This window comes from Pyrgilauda ruficollis, unplaced genomic scaffold (assembly GCF_017590135.1).
Source record: "Pyrgilauda ruficollis isolate IOZ18807 unplaced genomic scaffold, ASM1759013v1 scaffold55, whole genome shotgun sequence".
In the NCBI taxonomy this organism is placed as follows: domain Eukaryota; kingdom Metazoa; phylum Chordata; class Aves; order Passeriformes; family Passeridae; genus Pyrgilauda; species Pyrgilauda ruficollis.
Window position 1 is genome coordinate 4,960,903 of NW_024527155.1, and position 19,148 is coordinate 4,980,050.

At 37.1% G+C, this 19,148-nt stretch overlaps 1 protein-coding gene across 2 annotated transcripts in view; it reads left to right on the top strand.

Moving 5' to 3' along the window:
• CARS1 (cysteinyl-tRNA synthetase 1) overlaps positions 1 to 17,995 on the top strand; it is a 33,474-nt gene extending 15,479 nt beyond the window's left edge. For both annotated transcript variants that reach the window (XM_041481064.1, XM_041481063.1), the window contains 12 exons: positions 155 to 283; positions 490 to 619; positions 918 to 1,021; positions 2,030 to 2,127; positions 3,636 to 3,825; positions 4,358 to 4,426; positions 8,049 to 8,130; positions 12,052 to 12,132; positions 12,595 to 12,662; positions 14,008 to 14,067; positions 15,291 to 15,374; positions 16,481 to 17,995. In XM_041481064.1, coding sequence (XP_041336998.1) covers positions 155 to 283; positions 490 to 619; positions 918 to 1,021; positions 2,030 to 2,127; positions 3,636 to 3,825; positions 4,358 to 4,426; positions 8,049 to 8,130; positions 12,052 to 12,132; positions 12,595 to 12,662; positions 14,008 to 14,067; positions 15,291 to 15,374; positions 16,481 to 16,615 — 1,230 coding nt within the window. In that variant the 3' untranslated portion in view covers positions 16,616 to 17,995. The remainder of the gene's footprint in view (positions 1 to 154; positions 284 to 489; positions 620 to 917; positions 1,022 to 2,029; positions 2,128 to 3,635; positions 3,826 to 4,357; positions 4,427 to 8,048; positions 8,131 to 12,051; positions 12,133 to 12,594; positions 12,663 to 14,007; positions 14,068 to 15,290; positions 15,375 to 16,480) is intronic.
• The last annotated feature ends 1,153 nt before the right edge of the window (positions 17,996 to 19,148 follow it).

A 19,148-nucleotide genomic window follows, 5' to 3' on the forward strand; every position in this document is an offset into this window, starting at 1 on the left:
AGATGTATTGCCAGGTTGGATCTTTAAATCAGTTTCCTTTTGTGAAACTGAGATTGAGGATCTTTTTTACTCTTAGTAACAGCATGAGGGAATGAGACAGGGGCAGAAGAGGAAGACGGTCACTAGTAACCAAGTAATGCCTTTTTGTTAACAGGGTCGTCCAGGTTGGCACATTGAATGTTCTGCCATGGGTGGATCCGTTCTAGGAGAGTCCATGGACATTCATGGAGGAGGCTTTGATCTCAGATTTCCTCACCATGACAATGAACTGGCCCAGTCTGAGGTGAATGAACTGACCTTCCTGCAATGATAGAGCAACATGCTTTGCTTTGAGTGCAGCTTACGCAAATCAGTAATTCAGGTTTTTCAACTTGATGTGTTCTTTGTGTAAAAATGAGTTTTGGTTCTCAGGATTTTATTTTCTAAGTTTTCCTACTTCATTTGTATGTAAACAGCATTGGGTCTTTGAGTTTTGTTTTTCTCCTGCAGGCATATTTCGAAAATGATCACTGGGTTCGCTATTTTCTGCATACTGGTCACTTAACAATTGCTGGCTGTAAAATGTCCAAATCTTTGAAGAATTTCATTACCATAAAAGATGCACTGAAGAAACACACAGGTAAAAATTATTTTGGAATGGGAATGTTTTTGATGTACTTTGAGTGGTGACGGTGATAATTTTTTGTATTCAGGGTAACTTCAGGTGCTTTCTTCTTTGCTAACTTTGGAACAGCTTCCTTGTTCTTCTCATCCTTGTTGGTTTTTATCAGTACGGATGATAGTGGTTTTGCTTTTTTGGTGGATGTAGTGATAGTAAGAAATTTAAAGATTATGTTCTTAGCCACTGTAGTATTGGAGTCCATGAAAATGTTTCAGCTTATAAAAACTTTCCTTGTTTATTTTAAACCTCCTACTAGCACGACAGTTACGGCTGGCTTTCCTCATGCACTCTTGGAAGGATACACTGGATTATTCAAGTAATACCATGGAGTCAGCTATTCAATATGAGAAGTTTATGAATGTAAGTAAGTTTTCCATTTCTTCTCCGGCTCTCTAATCTTTGTGTTGCCATGCATCTTTCAAGGAACAGAACTCCAAGGATATGTAGGCCATATTCCCAGACTGGGTTTGCTTTCTGAATTCATCAGGTGGGATGGCACAGTGCTTATTTAGCTACCATCAAACTCTCAAGTCCTGCAAATCCCACATTTCTCTGCAGCTGGGTGCTCTCTCCAAGTTTTGACATCTCTGAGCAGCTTGGCACTTACACACAAGATCAATTTCTCAGTTGCTTATAGAACTCAGTCCAGCAGACACTCTCTAACATTTCTAGCAGGTCAGGCTCTACACAAATGTAGCCAAAGGGGAAGAAGGAATATTGTTCCCCCTTTGTATCCTCACCACAAACATGGAGCCTTTGCCTCTGTCCCTTGCAGGTGTGTGAGAGGTTAGGCACAGCTCCTGTCCCTGGTCAGTTTGGAGCTATAATTTAAACTCACATTTCCCACAAGGACCCTGTACAGCAGTTTGAGATTGTTGATCTTGGTCTCTCTAACTGAAGCTGTTCTGCTTTTTATGTAAAATGTTTGGTTTGGGCCATGGATTAGGTTAAAATGACTTTTTGCTAAGCTGGATGCCCATTTAAAACAGATCCTTGTTATAAAGCCATTTTATTCTTCAGCTTCCATTACTAGCAACACACTTAAAAATCTGCCATAAGAACTGTTGCCTAAACATTTTTAAAAGACTTTTTGTGTGAGCAGCTTGGTGTTAGAATAGAATATCATAGGGTATCATGTAGTAACAGAGCAAGAGATAAAAATGAATTGCAGTCCAGCTGTGATTGACAGAGTTATGCAAAATTATTTTATTGGGTTTTATTGTCTTGAGAAACATCATTAGATTCTGGCTGAAGCAGTGTTGAACCCATAAAGTTTAGGAGTCTCATTAAAAAATAATGACCCCTTTCATAGTAAGTATCGGTTATGTGTAATTGAAACCAACTTCTAGTTACATTCTTATTTTACAGGAGTTTTTTTTGAATGTGAAGGATATTCTTCGAGCTCCCACTGATGTGACAGGCCAGTTTCAGAAATGGGAAAATCAAGAAGTAGAGCTGAACAAAAAGTGAGTTGAGCATTCCTACTTCTCTGAATTGTGTCGCTTCATCTTTGATTCTTTTTTCCTTACAATATCACTTAGGAGCATTCCTACTTCTCTTGAAGTATGAATTGTGTCGCTTCATCTTTGATTCTTTTTTCCTTACAATATCACTTACAATGTGAATAGTGATATTTATGTCTGTAGCATTCCTACTTAACATCCCAGTTCTTCACAAGCAATCATTTTAATCTTGGGACAGCTTTATGAAGGATAGATGAAATTGTTAATTTCCTTTTTGTTTATGTTAAGTACACTGGCGTGCCTCATTGCCATGTTTGTGAAGGGAATGAGAACTTACTTGTTAGATAGCTGTCATTTTCTTCACTATGTGAAATCTTGTCTTCTCTCTGAGAAGCGACCAATGATTCATAGTGTCTATAAACTAGAAATATTATACTGGAAAACCAGTATTTTACATATTTCAAAGTATGGTAGGCTATCTGAGGCAAACAGAAGTTAAATGACCTGATTAAACCACGAAAGATCAGTGCCAGTGTTTGAAAATACGTTGCTGAGGCAGTGATACCAATTTTGCAGTCTTTTGACTTTTAGAACAAAACTACCATTATTATTTGTAATGCAGACAGCTTCCTAAATTACTTCTTTTTTTTTGTCTGAAATTTTAAATAGAAGTATCTTGCATGGCAGTGCTAAAATTGTTTCATAGTTCAGTTCACTGTTGTGGTCACTAATGTTACTATTGAAGGATTGAGTGCAGATATGCAGATATGTGTGGTGATATGCTCTGAAAATTTTATCTTCAACTTGAGGTTCCTTTATTTAAAAAGGTGGGAGATAAAAAGTAATAGAGAGGTCAAAATGAAGGGATAAAGAAGTGGGAGGAATAGAAGATATGCTTCATAGATATTTGGTTTTGTCTTCTTTCTTCTACCACTTCTTTTTTCAAAAGTACACTGTTTGAAACCATAAAACCTTCATGTGATGAAATAGTATTGTAAAATATTGTATTATTTATTAGACCTACTAGCATCTCACTAACGTGACAAAGGTTTGCATGAATTCATTCCTTTTATCTACTTGTAATATCTTCATAACAATTCACTTTCTGTTAAATTAACTTCCAAATTGGTGCTCCTTCCTGGAAAGACACTAAACAGAGAACCTAGCTGGTACACAGGGATAGGAGAGCAATATTGTAAGAAAAAAAAAAAAATTAAAAAAAAAAAAAAAAAAACTTGCATGAAGAGGCCAGTTGCTGATAAATTGTTTGATAGTTTGTTTGGGTAGTTGTTGCCAATTAGATTATCCTGCTTGCCTTTGTCCGAGCAGTAAAACAGCAGCATCATGATAGTGCCTTTTATCTTGCTCATCTGTTTTTTCTTCAAACATAAACTACAACCAGCAAAAAGTTCCCTTACTTTTAGGTCCCCTTACTCTTCTACCAGAGACTCTTCAGAGTACAATGCAGGGCTTTTGGCATGAGTAGTTAAAAAGACTCTTTTTTGTCTCAGCTTTTACGAGAAGAAAGCAGCAATTCATGAAGCACTGTGTGACAATGTTGACACCCGCTCGGTCTTAGAAGAAATGCGCTCATTGGTCAGCCAGAGTAACTCCTATATTGCTGCAAAGAAATCCTCCAGACAGATGCCAAACAGACTTCTTTTAGAAAACATCAGCTCCTATCTCACTCAAATGCTAAAGGTATGTAACAGCAAGGAGTAATGTTGCTATTGCACTGTGCAGTTATAACTTGTATTTTCAAGTATGGAAGGATCTGTACAGTCTTTGTTTAAATTTTACAGGAAACTAGAGATCTTCCACACATCCCCCAGCCAAAACAACCCAAGCTGCAGTGTGTGCTGCAGCAGGAACAATTCTCAGGCCTCCATATTGCATTATGTTTTCAGCTAATGTTTTGTTGAATAGTGGAGAGCCACTAATACTTTCAAGAAAAATTAGATAGTAGAAAAAATATGAAGTCAGAATGACAAATCTGACATCTTTAAAGCTAAATCTAAAAGCCAATGCTTTGTATGGTGTATGTATGTATCAATTACAGATCATCCATAGAACATCAATTGGTATGTATCAATTACAAATCAGAACATCATCTTAATAAAGGTGTGAATTCTGGGTTGAATGAGAGCTATTCAAAAGCCTAGTATATGTGATTTTGCTTAGTTTGCACATACCTGTGAGTTAATGTGTACAATCTTTCTTTTGCCTTCACCAGATTTTTGGTGCCATAGAAAGTGATGATGCAATTGGGTTTCCTGTTGGAGGGACTAGTCAAAACATAAATGTAAGTGAAGGACAAAATGCACTAAACAAAATTACTCTGATCATTTGAGAGCTTAGGTTAAAGTGATGACATTACTAATATGTAGCTGAATTACATTCTTTTTGCTTTTAGCTTTTGAATCTGATGTAATTAATTTGCTTAGGAAACAGGATTTTTCTTTTACAAGAGCTGGGGTTTTTATAGGTTTGCTTGATTTAATGGCAGACAAATTGTATAGCAACCAGAAGAAGAATTATCTTGTCTTCTGAATGATGAGTCTGTTTCCTAAACCACATGTGAACTACAGGCGGCACATGTTACAGTCTGAAGACTCATTACAAGTATTTGTATGCTAAGTAGTTTCAAAAATGTAATTATACTGATTAAACTTCTTTGTGGTACACCAGAAACCAGCCTGGAGGCAGCTGGAGTTTTATCCACATTTCAATCTTTTCTTCTGACCTCATTTGCAGCCACAGTTTTTATGTGGCTTTCAAAGGCTGCTTTGCTTTAGTCACCCAGCAGTTTTGCTGCAATGCAGAATTTTTCTGGAAATACCTGAGGGGTACCTGATGAAAGTGCTGATGGGCTCTGGAATACCTGGAGCATTTTCTGGTGCAGGCAGGAGAAATAACTCTATGTGAGAGCTATCAACACTTTGTTTGTGCCAAAAATCTCTTGTGGATACATCAGTTCTGTTCTTTACATATTTTTCTGCATTAAAGGTGCGACCATGCACCTTTCTGTTCCTCCTTAGGAGGAATAAATGAAACATTTCTGGTGTAAAAAAAAGCTTAACTTCTTCTTCATCAAAGGACTTGGCAAGCTTGCTTGTGGTTGGAAGAATGGCAATTATGGGATGAGTGTTCATTCCCAATTTAATACTTACATTTGCGTGCTGTGGAAATTTCCATTAATGATATAATAAGGAAGATGTTCTGTATTGCCTACAAAGCCCATCAATAGTGATTTTTAAATTCAGCTCAGAATTCTTTTGAATTTCAGAAGAAAGGTAGAACTTTAACACTTACCTTTTAAGGGAAAATGAAAATTAAATTTGTATTTAACACTTTAGGCAGTGTTTCCAATAAATACACTTTATGGAAGGATTGGTGATAGCTTGAAGCTAAGTCCTTTCACTCTTTTAAAATAGCACTGCCAAGGGTAGTAGAGTGAGAAGAATCTTGTGCAAAAAAAAAAAAAAAATCCTGTGCTAACACATGTCCAAAAAAATTGGATTTGTTACCCATGTGCAACAAGCCAGTAATTACACCCTCAAGAGCAGCATTGATTATTTGTTTCAGAGTTGCGCAAGCCTGGATGCTCAGTGGTATTCCACAAATCAAACACACCAACTATCAAAACTTTTTACTATTTTATGCATTTTAGCAAAAAAAAAGCAGCTAGTGTTCATTGGCTACAAGTTATGTAATTCTCTTATTAATTTGTATTCTAGCTTCTCTTGGTTAATAATTTCTTGCTTCCCATGCTAATTAGTCTGCACGCTCAGTCCTTCTGTTCTTTTGAGTTGTTGGTCCCTGAGTTGGTGTTTGAAATTACCTTTTACCCAGTGGGAGCTGATTCAGCACAGTTGCTGAGTTGGCTTTATGAGTTTCCTCCTTATCTTGGGAATTCTGCCAAGTGTCCTTGTGGCCTGTAAATTCTTCGTGGCATTCTTTGTGTCTACTATCAGTGGTCCATCCTTCTGCCCAAGTTTTGTTAACCTCCCCTAAGGTCTGAGATCACTGTAGCATGTCCAGCCCTAAACCTTAACGAGGAAATTCTACCCACAAGTAGTTTGTTTTTCTAAAGTCTGGGCATCACTTAGAGATTGCTTGTTAGCTGCTGTCTGTGTCAGGGATTACATCTCCCTTCTTGTTGATTTGGCTTGAAAGGATACAAAAAGTAAACATTAAAGAATATCCTTTCTAAAGAAAGTTTGACACATTCCACATTTTGCAACACTGTTAGCACAGTGGTCAGAAGAATCTTGTGCTAACATTTCTTACACTCGAGAAGCTTTTGTTTTTATCATCTAGATCATTACTAGTGTTAAGCATTATAATATAAAAATGCATAATATCACAAATATTTTGGCTGTTTCACTAAATATCATACTTTCAGTCCTCCATGCAAATTCTTATTTATTTTAACACAAATTAAAGCAGGGGAACTTTCAAGGTTCAAAAACTGCTCATTAATTACAAAAGGCTTTGGGTAAGGCCAATTGTTCCCCTGTTTAAATTAGAGATGAAAGAACCAATTGAGTCAATATCTCCAAAAAAAGCATAATCCAGTTCAAAAGTACTAAAAGAAAAACTAGCTTAATTACCTTGGGTCAGTAATTTATTTGAGAAGTGATTTGAAGTCAGAAAAGAGATTTGAAGTCAGAAAACCTCTGTTCCGTAATATCGCTTTCAAAGTGAATTCAGCATTTCTCTCAAGTTAGTTTTTGTGGAAATAAAAATCTTTCATCTTGAAATGACTGATAAAGTAGTGACAGTGCCTGTTTCCCCATACCACTTGATTTCCATGAAGAGGTATTTGCAGTGCAGTGAGGGAGTGGAGATGTGACTCTTCCTTACTTTCCAGTCTGTTCCTTGGGCCAAACTTGTCAGCACTGGATCTGATTATGAAGCTGATTACAATGTTCACATTTATAAAAGGTTTTAACAGAACTCCTCGGTTCTTTTCGTAGGGGCACTTTTACATCATGACAGACTGTCTTGGCCCTTAATTGTGCAGAAATTTGTCACGAAGATTAAAAAGACAGGAAAGACGTGGAAATTGTAGAAGAGACAAAAGTTTGCAATTTTTTTTTCTCTTTCCCACCCTCCAAAGTAATTAAACTTTTAATTTAGGCTTTCCCCCAGGGGCCTGGCTTTTCCTCTTGGGATTCTGGAAAAGTGTTTGCAGACACTGATCTGTAGTTGTTTTTGTAGCTGATCTGTAGTTGTTCTTGTAGCTGTTCACTAACTGCTTGCTGCTGCTATTCACTGCTATTGAGACCAGACTCACAGGACCTTTTCTCTGAGATTTCGTAACTGTGTTTACTTACACCTGAAATAATTCAACAGTAATTTTTCCCCACTTTTTGTGGGAGAGGGAATTGTATGAGAAATATAGAGAATTGCACTGTCTATACAATTAGCATAAGCTAAAATCTAAGCAACAGATCTGGGTTCTGAAATGACAATCAGTCCTAATAACTGTTTCTAATGAAAATTAGTCCTAATAACTGTTTGACGTGGTATCATTATCTGATAAATGGCTGGGCCTAAGACAACACAGTACATCAAGGAGCAAATTCATCTGATTGCTGTTCTTATCCTTGCACTGCATTATAGTTAGCTGGATTGTGGCATAACCCTGTGGAAGTGATGTATCTAACTGAAAGGAGGTGAAAAAGGAATGGGGAGAGGTTGAACTTGACAAGATGATTTTATCTGCACAAAAGTAAAATTGATAGCTAATGCAAATTTTCATCTATCCTTTGACATCAATAGAGCAATGACAATTTTTATTGATACAGATCTGCCCTGAGGGTCAGGTTCCATCCAACAGCACATAAATATGAAGTGGGTAGGGACATATTTTATATCTAAATGATGATTAGCTAACTGTGGAAATAATGATCCTGCAGATTGAGTCTACAGTGATGCCGTACCTCCAAGTTCTTTCTGAGTTCAGAGAAGGAGTGCGACAAATCGCCAGAGAGAAGAAAGGTGAGAGTTCACTTTTTCCTGTACATGAGACTCTTCTGTACTTTCCTGTACTTTTTCCTGCACATGAGACTTGGAGGTCAGAGGAATAAAACTGGGGGACAGAATGGAGGTGTGGGTGTGAGGCAGCTGATAGTCACTCCTTGTCTAGAGAATAAAAGTAAGACATCTTTAAATGAGAGCTGCTTTGAATTTTTGCATCTCCTCTGCCTGTCTCTTTAATTTGGGAATCTTTTTAGGCTGCTAAACTAAATTTTGTTTCCTAAAGCATCTAATAGTTCTGGAATGATGAGGTGTGGCTGTTTTCTAGGTTAGGGTGCTCCCTTCTTTCTAGGTATGAAAGTACCCATGATCTCTTCCCTGGGGAGCTTGCATTTTCTTAAAAGTGTAGATTGCTACACAATAATAGTGTCTGCATTTAAATAGCCTGAGATGTTCACTCTTATTTGTTAGAATAGTTGGAATTGTAGCTCCCCTGATGGTAACTGAGTGCTCTATTTGGAGAATTCATCTGGGAGTTTGCTAGAAGTTTCAGGTGCCTTTTTTAATCCCTCTAAAAAGCTTTGATCATGCTCTGTGTGTTGGCAGCAGAACTATAGAGTGTTAAAAAGGTTGTTCCATTAGGCATTCTTTGATTTTACTAATATTTCCTAATGGAGGAGCTCTTACTATTTTCTGCTGTTCCCTGTGGAATTTTGCATGTCTTCAGCATGTGTTTGATTCTTGTTTTCTTAAAACTTTGACACTGGGATTTGTACTTGAAGGCAAAACAGAGCATTTTTTATGCAAAAAAACATACAAGTAACCCATATATTACACAGAAACATAAAATTACTTGTTGTGTCTGGTAACCTATTCAGCTGGAAAAGACTCTGAACTCTCATTCTGCTACTCTTTGGAGTTCTTCTAAAACTGAGAAGTCTACATTAAAAGTACTAAACTGTATTTGCTATTGTGACTACTCTGTTTGCTATTTGCTATTATTGTCAAACTCTTATAGGACTAATTGATGCTGAGAAACAGGCTTAGTAATAAGTTCCAACAGTTCCAATAGTAAATATTTTCTCTAACTTGAATTAATTAAAGAGTGTGTATCCGCAGCCAAAAATGTGAGCTTTAGTCTTTTGGTATTTAACAAACTTGTTTATATGAAGCTTTTTTTCCCCCTTGCTTTATGATGGTTGAACTAAATTGATCATTGCTTTTAGCAGTGGTAAGGTTTAAATATCAGAGGGATCATTTTTAGAACACACTTGGCTCAAGTGTTTACTGGCACTTGAATTTCCTGCTTGGAAGGCAGTGATTTTTTTGCCTGAAATACACTGGACAGTGAGAGTCAAACTGGATCTAGTTGCTGCTTGGTTGGGGTATGGAGCACTCTGCAATTTGACCAGGGAGGCACCTTTCTTTTAAACTATTTGATATATGGAAGCTGAGTGGTGGTTGGCAGGACCTGCACTGACATACTACAGATTTCTTTCCCTTTACCCATTAAATTCTTGCTTGCAGGAAGCATTAAATTACTGTAAAAGTTATTCTGATTAGTGGCTGGAGATAGTGCCTCTGCATGGCTGTAGGCAAAGGGAGTTTCCCCATCATAGCCTATTGCTGGCAGGGTTGTGTTAAATATTATTTAAAACAATCAGTATTGCTTTAAGTATTCTCAGATGTTAAATAAAAAGCATGTGGCTCTGTAAAACCTGCAGAGTATTACAAATATCCCCCATCCACACACATGCACTTTCAAAATGTATCTACAAAACATTTCACAGAATAGCTATTTCTAAAGCTGTGGTTTTTAGTAATAATCAAAATATATGTACTCTGCAAAAATGTTACGATCATCCAGAATGGGTAGCATTCAAATGTGGACTTAATAATTCTCACAGTGCCCTCTGCACCTTCTGTCCTCTTCCAAATATGTCAAGAGTTGACCAGAACTGGGGCAAACTCTCTCATTGTAGCATTGCCTGCTCTTGTCTTTTGCTGCCAGTCTTTATATCCAGCATTCTCTAGATGCTTTTCAAGCTCCTCTTTTTCCTTCCCATCGCAGTGTTCTGATTCACAGCATCTCAGCATCTGTTTCACATCTGATACTCTTTGGCTTGAAACTGACAGAAAATGTGGAGAGGTCTGGGGAGTAGTCACAGGCCCAAGGAGTGTCCATCTGCTGGGGTGTTGATGGGCACTGCTGATAAGGCATTGTCCCTCTGGTTTCCTGGTCACTGTCCTCAGTGAGAGCCTCCTTATGTCCTGCGGCAGGCCACAAACAATCCCCTACCCAGCCCTAAACATATTTGCTGTGGAGGTGCCACATGCAAAGAGCAGGCGCATCTCAGCCCTAACAAGTGTGGTGCTAACTCCTCTGCATGACAGGATTGATCAGAGGATGTGTCCTCTCACAAATAGTATGTTTCATTATATGTTTCTCCTTGATTTCTTCTTCAGCTTTCAATTATTCATGATTTTAGATAAGTGAACATCTATAACTGTGCAGATGCTGTTTTGGTGAATAAGCAGTAGGTGTTTCTGGTGAAGTCTTGATAGAGCCAACACCTTTTAGTGTCAACAGCCAGTGAGGGAATCTGATCCCTGGTTTATCTTAATGGCTGATTTAGAGTTGCATCAAACATGACTGTGGTTCACTGTGTGTGACTGCTGTGGATCAGGAGAAACAGCCACTCTGTTTACAGCAGACAAAAGAGGTTCTGTACACTGCAGTGGTTTCCTGTGCAAAGAGAGCCACAGAACACAGCCATGCACTGAAACAGGGTGTTCCTTCTTATGCTTTTAGGATACTCAGTGCTGTTCACTTGCAGCTCTCTGAGAGCTGTGGAAGAGATGAAGGCTCAGGGATGGTACTTGTATCTACCACAATATGCAGTGTTTAGGAAACTGCCTGGATGGAAGCTTCCACTGCCTGAAATAATGACTTTGAGACCCTGAGTACTTCTTAGGTTTAACCAGCTAAGAATTGCTGAAAGGGAGAACACCTGTTAATTATAAGCACATTAACCCAAGTATCTGTCTTGTTATACTTGCTAAGTATAAGTATATAAGTATATAAGCTAAGTATATAAGTATTCCTCCCAAATACCAGACTGCCTATAAAAAATGCCACTGAATTCACAACAGCAGCATACTGGGTCTCTTTGATGAATTTAGTCCCTCTTAACTGTTCTGCTGTATCTCAACTGATACAATTCCTTATCCAAAAAATTATCTTGTATGAAGATTTGTTTTCCCCTTAAAATAGCATATATTTCAGCTAAATCCTAAGTTCTTAACTCCTTGCTGTCATCAAAGGCTCTTTGGTAAGTTTGCAAGGGAAAAAAAAATATTAGCCATGATGTCCTGATCACCGTGCAGAAAGCCAAACCAAAATTCTCTGTTCTGCTGTAAATACATTGCTTGAAATAAAAAGAGGGTGTTGGGATTACAGTTCCTCTGACAAATGTATGTGTAGTTATCAAATCAACAAAATCATAGTCCTTCAAAGGGCACTGTTAGATTTAGCACATGATATGTTAATTTGTGATTTTCTAAAATTAGTTTTTAACCTTTCTTATTGCACATCCTATAGTGACCATTAGGATCTTCCTGAGTCATACACCCTTCCACCATACCCTGGCAGAATTGTTGCATCATTTCCAAATTGCCTTGGATTTTCTTTCTGTTCCCCTTCAGGAACAGTGAGGGTATCTTGGAAGAAAATCATAATTTTCAAGTCCCTGCAAAGAAACATGCTGCTTCTCTATGTGGCTGAAATAAGGCAGGACTTGGGTCTTGTCTTTTCAAGCGATAACTTTCTCTCTCGATGAGAGAGTGGCAATTTCTTAATTGTACTTAAGTAACTAGGTAGCTGTATAAAACTATACTTTGGCCAAATTTTACTTCACTGAAAGTATTTTTCATGCTCTGTAGTAACTGAAGTGCTGCAGTTGAGTGATGCTCTTCGGGATGACATCCTTCCTGAACTTGGAGTTCGATTTGAAGACCATGAAGGTACCCAGTTATCTCTTGAAATTTTGTAGCAGCTGTTTTTATAATCCTGATGTTTTCCTAAGAAGTGGGAAAACAAATTTAGAATAATTCAGTAAACTCAAGTATTGCAGAGCTATAGCATATCATATGTGCACCATAAATATATATATTTCATATGTACTGTATATAATGGCACATAATATGTATCATATATAATGGTGTGTGTATATATATATATATATATATATATGAATATATGTTATAAAACTGTATATTACAATATATGTACAGAATAAAAAAACCCCATACATTGCAATATTTTTCACCTTTTTGTATAGCATCTAATTTCTTAGTCACTTTTGAGTAGCCACTGAGTTGTATTTGCATTTAGCATGCAAAAATAAAACAGTTATCACAGGGTGAATACATTTATCGTAGACTAATCAAGAAATTAATCTTTTTTTTTTTTTTTTGCTTCTTTAGGGCTTCCAACTGTGGTTAAATTAGTGGATAAGGACACATTATTGAAAGAAAGAGAAGAAAAGAAAAGGGTAATTATTTTAACCATCCTATGATTTTAAAATTTAAAGTAATGTGTAAGCTACGGATATTTTTACATTTCTTTCATAATTCATAAGAAAAATCATAGCAGACTAGCAACACGGAAGATGACATAAGAGAATTGATACAGAAAATTTAAGTATGTTTGAAAAAAAATAATTTTTCGAAACAGCTTCTTGAAAACTTTGTATGGGACCTAGTGAATACCTCAAAGATTTTTTATTTGTTTGCTTTTTAAGATCTTTATATAACTAAGGGATGTTCCGTATTGCATTCAAACTGTATTATCTCTCTGGAAGAACAATTCCAATGAGAATCTAATTCAGACTTCTTTTGTTTTTACAAACGAAGTCAACATTTTCCATAGAACTGATACATGAGGAAAAAATGTACTGGCTAAGTCTTAATTAATATAGTATGGATTAGCGAGATATTCAGGATGAGGGGGCAAGAATTCATATTACTCCATAAAGCTTGTGAATTTGAATTCACATGCACAAGGAACCCTGCTTTTGGCACTTCCTAGCATTAATATTTGACTTTGTAATATTTAAATTAACGCTTTAATTAACATAATTAACAATTCAACTTGTCTGTCTCCAGTTCTACCAATAATAAAATTCTATCATGACTATAAATCTTTGAAAGACTTTGCAGCATTTGTCCTTCCATGCTGATGTTTTTTAGAAAAGGGAGAAGTCATTTTAGTCAATTCCAGATGTTTTTGTCAGAGTGGCATTTGAAGGCAGTTTGTTTATAGCTGCTGGGTAGGATCTGCAGCCAGAGTCCCTTTTCCCTGGAAACAGTATTATGTTCAGTACTGGCAGAACCCTTAGAGAACTGACAGGTCTCTCCCAGGCAAGTGCAAGAAGGGATTTTTAGCAAGTTGGCTAAATGTGGATAGTTGTTTCCCTAGGAACATCAAGTGATACAACTGCTGCTTGAGGAACTGTGATATCTTTGCAGTTTGCGACAAGAGCTTAAAATTTCATTGAAATACAGTCTTTTTTAAAAGTCATTTGTAAAACAGTTTTTTTCCCCCTAAAATTATAGGACAATTTATTTTAGGTATTCTATTATAGGTATCCATTTTGCATGCAAAATGCATTCTGAACATTTACAACTTGTTTAACTGTGAATAAAAGCAAATTAAATCAAAGTCATAGAGTGGGAAGTATCAGACAATCCTAATTATAAGGCATGGTGGGTTTGCTGCAGGTCATGCTGCCAGTTCTGTCTGTAATTAGATATCCAGGGGAGCTGGCTCAGGTTTGTAGAAAACAACCAAATGAAAATAGTGCATTACCTTTTACTCACTAAAACTGCCTCTCACAGATAGAAGAAGAGAAAAAAAGGAAGAAAGAAGAAGCAGCCAGGAAAAAACAACAGCAGGAAGTAAGTAACCTCATTTTGAAGGAAAAGTGTAGGCAGCAGTAGTCACGTGCAGGAAAGACTATTAGAACACAGGCTCTCTGCCCAGCCTTAACCAGGTCTCCATTTCTTTTTTTTGTTTACAATTTCCTGCTCAGAATGCCTTTGGCTTGCAGTTCAGGCTTGGAATTTCAATTCTGATAGAGAAGCCATTTCTGAAAACACAATTAAAGCCTGCAAAAACTTACTACAGAAGAACTTGTAGCACTTAAATTTCAGTCTATAAACAGTATTACCTAATTGACAAAGTAGTATCTTACATGCTTGTTAGTGTTAGAGATTTCACTTGTGTTGTTTATTATTTGATTTCCTTTCTAATATCATAGGTACATGTGAAAGGGTTTATTTTTCTCCTTCTTTTCTTTTTCTCTGTAAGAAATCCCCTGTTCCTTATAATTGAGCAGAGAAATGTTTTATGTCTGTGATTGAAATTCAGATAGCTCAAAGGTTTTGTGCTTTGGATGGGGAGTGAACAGAGGAGATGAACTCATAAGAAAAAATATTGTTTGCTATGCTGATGACTTTAACAGTACAGGAAATACATTCTTGTGTTAAAAGAGGAAGAAAACTTTTAGAGAGCACCAGGTACAGAGACAAAACAAGACAAATAGCATTTATCATCCACAAATTCCAAGTACCTTTTTTGATTTCTTCAAAAAGGTGATTCCCTTGCATAGGGCAAAAATTACATGGAAAAGATTCTGAGATGTGCTTGTTTACAGATAAGGGAGAGTTCAGTTTGTTTTCAGTGCAATTACTGCATCTGATTCTTCTGTGACCTGCATAGAAACCTTAGCTTGTCAGCAAGAAACTTGATAAAGGTGGTTACCTTTGCAGTGAGTTAATTGCCAAATATGCTTTATGGTAGCAGCTCTTCACTTTGTGTTGACTAAAGAACCAAGTTAGCAAGAGTCACATATAGTTTTTGTAGTATATAAGCAAATTATTTTGAGTTTCTGCAATGCATCTCTTTTATAAAGTGCTTCTCTACGGGTTTAAACCAGTTTTTCCTCCAGACAAGCACAGCTAAGACTCTACTGAGTTGTTTCTCATTTCAAGTTTCTTTTCACTTAATAAACAATTATGAATTGAATGCTCCTTGATTTTGAAATTATAATGTACTTTTCCTTTTACATATGTGACAGGTTGTCAGTAATTAACTGTGATATGTGTGTTTTATATTACAGGCAGCAAAACTGGAAAAAATGAAGATTCCACCACATGAAATGTTTAAATTGGAACTTGACAAATACTCCATGTTTGATGAAAATGTAAGAGACTTCACTTCATATAGGGAGGGGGTTTCTTCCCCAGTTGTGCATATTTACTTGTATATGTTTATAGCAATATTGTCCCAAACCTCCAGGGCAGTGCTATTAATGCAGCAAGAGGAGGGAACGAGAGAAGGAAGAGGTGATATATGAATTTTTTTGTGCACTGGGGAGCAAGGTCTCTATTAGCCATCATTTCAAGGGTATTTTCCTTCTACGTTCCTTTGTACGTTGATTGTACATTTCTTTTGACTCCCCTTACTGCAAAGCAAAATATATATTGTGGGTAGGAATGTGTATGATGTTCATTCATATATTTATTATCTGGTGCAAGGCAGGGTATTCATTTGCAAGTACAAACTCCCCAACTCTTCCAGAACTTATGTTTTTTTGAGAGGTCCTGTGTTTCCCATTCCCTTATGCCCACTGTTTTGCTGTCTCGTGGCAAAGGCTCCCTGAAGGGGCTGTATGCATAACTTTGCTCTTGATTGCTCCCCTTGGGGATAAAAGGGTTACCTGGAAAACATAAAGCACTGTTTCTTCACTTATACTTGATTTGGGTCATTGATCCTGCTTCTGCCTCTGCCCTTCACCTACACAAATTCAAGGCCTGGGGACAAGTCAGAATGGAGAGGATAAATACTGGAAAATAACCCTGCAAGCCAAGGAGAATGTCCGTAAAAATGCTGATCATACTTTCTCCATCAAGAATATAAATATCTTACTGCTTTTGCTTTAAGCCTTGAATTCAATCTGCTAGTATGATTAAAAGATTATTTTAACCATCTGTTCAGGAATTAGTCATTATTCTCTTAACTAAAACCATGTAGAAGTTAGTAGTCTAAGCTTGCCTTATGTGGTTCAGGACAGAAGATAAATACACCCTTATGCCTCTTGTTTTGCTAGGAAAGGAACATTCAGAAATAGGCAAAGTTAGCTGTCAAACTTCTAGGTGACTAAAATTAGCCAAGATACACCCCTTCCTGACAGCCTGTCATTATGACATTATCTCCCTATCTTATTAAAACATGATTCCATAAAGAACAAAAGCAATCCAAGAACTTATCTTAAATACTCTTTTTTTTTTTTTTTTAAATATATTTCAGGGATTTCCCACCCATGATACAGAAGGCAAAGAACTTAGCAAAGGACAAATTAAGAAGCTAAAGAAACTTTATGAAACCCAAGAGAAGCTACACAAGGAGTATCTACAAATGGTTCAGAATGGAAGTGCAAATTGAAAACAACAGGACTTTTTATTTAGAAGGCGAGTGCTGGGTTCCCTTTGAAGAAGTGAGCATATACTGATGCTCAAATTTCTGTTTACACTTTCTATTATGTGCAAAGTAAAATTCCTGTTTACGTGGGTTAATAATGTCATCTGGAAATGTAATAAAAATCCATCATTTAAAAAAAAGCCAACATGTAAGAAGTTTCTTCTCAATGATAGCAAATGTGGTTGCCAGTTCTGTTTGTGAAGGTGCTGCTCAGTCAGCAAATCCACATAAGGATTCTTGTTGATTCTAGCTGTTCAGGCTTTGGTTAATTTGTTCTGCATACTGATCTCTATCTAATACCCAATGTTACAGTCAGAAAAATTCATTGCTAAAAGGAAGCTGAGTAATTTGCCCCACAGTAAGAACAGTATTTTCCAGATGACTTTAGTATCTTTACATAAGCAGGAAAAGTGGGTAGTTCCACTATGATACTTATTCTAGCTGCTGTTATTAAAAACTCTCGTAAGTATACCCAGAACACTTTGCATACTAGAAGTTAACAGTCCCTTTGTTGCAAAAGGGAACAGATCATCAGCCTGCAATTGCAGTCAAGTGGGTAAGTACAAGGCAAATGTACCTGCACTGAACAAACAGGTGGGAAAGACATGAAGGGCTGATGGCAGAGGTGGTGTGTTCTTGGAGCTATTCCTTCAAGGAAACAGGAGCCATGCCAAAGTACCTGATTGCCCAAAGTACTCAGTACCTAATTACCAGTTCAGAGCCATGGAGAATTAACAGAGGGTTTCCTATTGATACACAGTTTGTGGACTGATTTGCAGTTAAGGAATACAGCTAGACATTGCCCTGTAGTCAAGACTGATGTTTTTAACATGATGATTTAACCCTGAGATAAAAGCCTTTCTGATGTAGTATGGTCACACTATACTTCAGGGAGAGTTCTTTGTTGCCTAACAATGCATTTCACTGGCAGAAGCTACTAAATGAACTAAAGTTCCTGAAATCCTAAAAAATATCTCACCTACTTCACAGCTGCACAGAACAGCCAAGTGTCTGATTTGCAGAACTATATTCATTCAGTATTCTCAAGGTGACTTGCAGAAAGTCATAATGTGACACTTCTGTTTTCTCAACTCCTAGGTTCATGCTACAGTGATCAGGCTATGTTCCTTTTTTTAATTAAGACTTTAAACATCTTTGCTTTTCCTTGATATTTTTATATTTATATTCCTCCTTCTGAGAAATGAACACATTATTTGGAGCCACAGAAAGGTCTAGTAGGGTTTTTTTTCTAATTTGTCTGTATTTGCCTTTGAAAACATACATAATGTTAAGGTCAGTCAAGCAGGCGCATCTTGTGTGCAGAAAATAAAATCTGTTGTGAAATACTTGTATGTGAACTTTGTGTAGTGAGGGGACTATTGAGCTTATCTTTATTCCACAACCATCTTCTTGAAATGTGGTTTACAGAGCTTTTCCTTTAGCTTGCTATTACTAATTTAATTAATTTTGCATTCAATATTTGATTATTCTGCTGATTTCTAATCAATTTTATAAATGCATGTTTGAACTGCACAATGATACTTTAAATAGCAAGCCATGGCCATTAGGGCAACTTCTCCATCCTTTGGTATGGGAAGAAGAAAGGTTCAATTACATTTTGTGCAGCATTTTACATCCCAACTCCCTTTGGCATTATCAGCTCATCATTTTCTTCCCAGCATGCTCCCTGAAGATGCACGTGCACTCAGGACATTTTTGAAAGGATGGGACACGCCTATGCTGTTTCTGAAGTTGCAACTTAATGTCAGATAGTGCCAGGAATTTGAATACAGAAATTGTTTTTGGTGATCTGAGTTAGCACTTACTTGAAGTGAGTTAGTATTTAACTGCGGAGAAAATGCTGTTGATCCGTGGCTGTCCTGGGCTGTAGTTTATGACATTGCCATGATAAAATTGTGGCTTTTGCTCCCACATTTTGTTTTTTCTCTTCCTCCTATGTTTTTAATAGAACCTAATCTAATTCCATTATTATATCAATGTAGAAGAATGGGGTTTTTTGAAATGCCTTTTTTCTTTCCTAAATGCTTCATTTTGTTTCTGGGACAACTCTCCTTGCAGGGACCTTGGGAGCATTTCAGACTCGCTTTTTCCAAAGGTTATTTTCCGGTCTTTCTGTATGCTTCCCACATGCACACACTGCTACCTCCCTCGGAGGAAGCACTGTTTTTTTAAATTCAGTACTTGTAAAATCCTGCTGAAGGAAAACTTGGTGGCAAACAAAGAATGCTGCAGCCAGGCTTGGATGCACACTGCTTAAGATGACTTTTTCAGTGTGGGTGTGCCAGTTGATCTGTGGGATTACTGAATTGCACAGACAATACCTATTCCCTGGCAATCCCTCAAGGTGGCACTTAAATGAATTCCACTGCACTTGCTTTGTGAGAGAGACCTGGCAAGCAGAAGGGAATGCAACAGCAATGGTCTGCAGTGTCTTAGTCATCTGTCTCACTCAGCCAGAAAAAGGAAGAGGATAGAC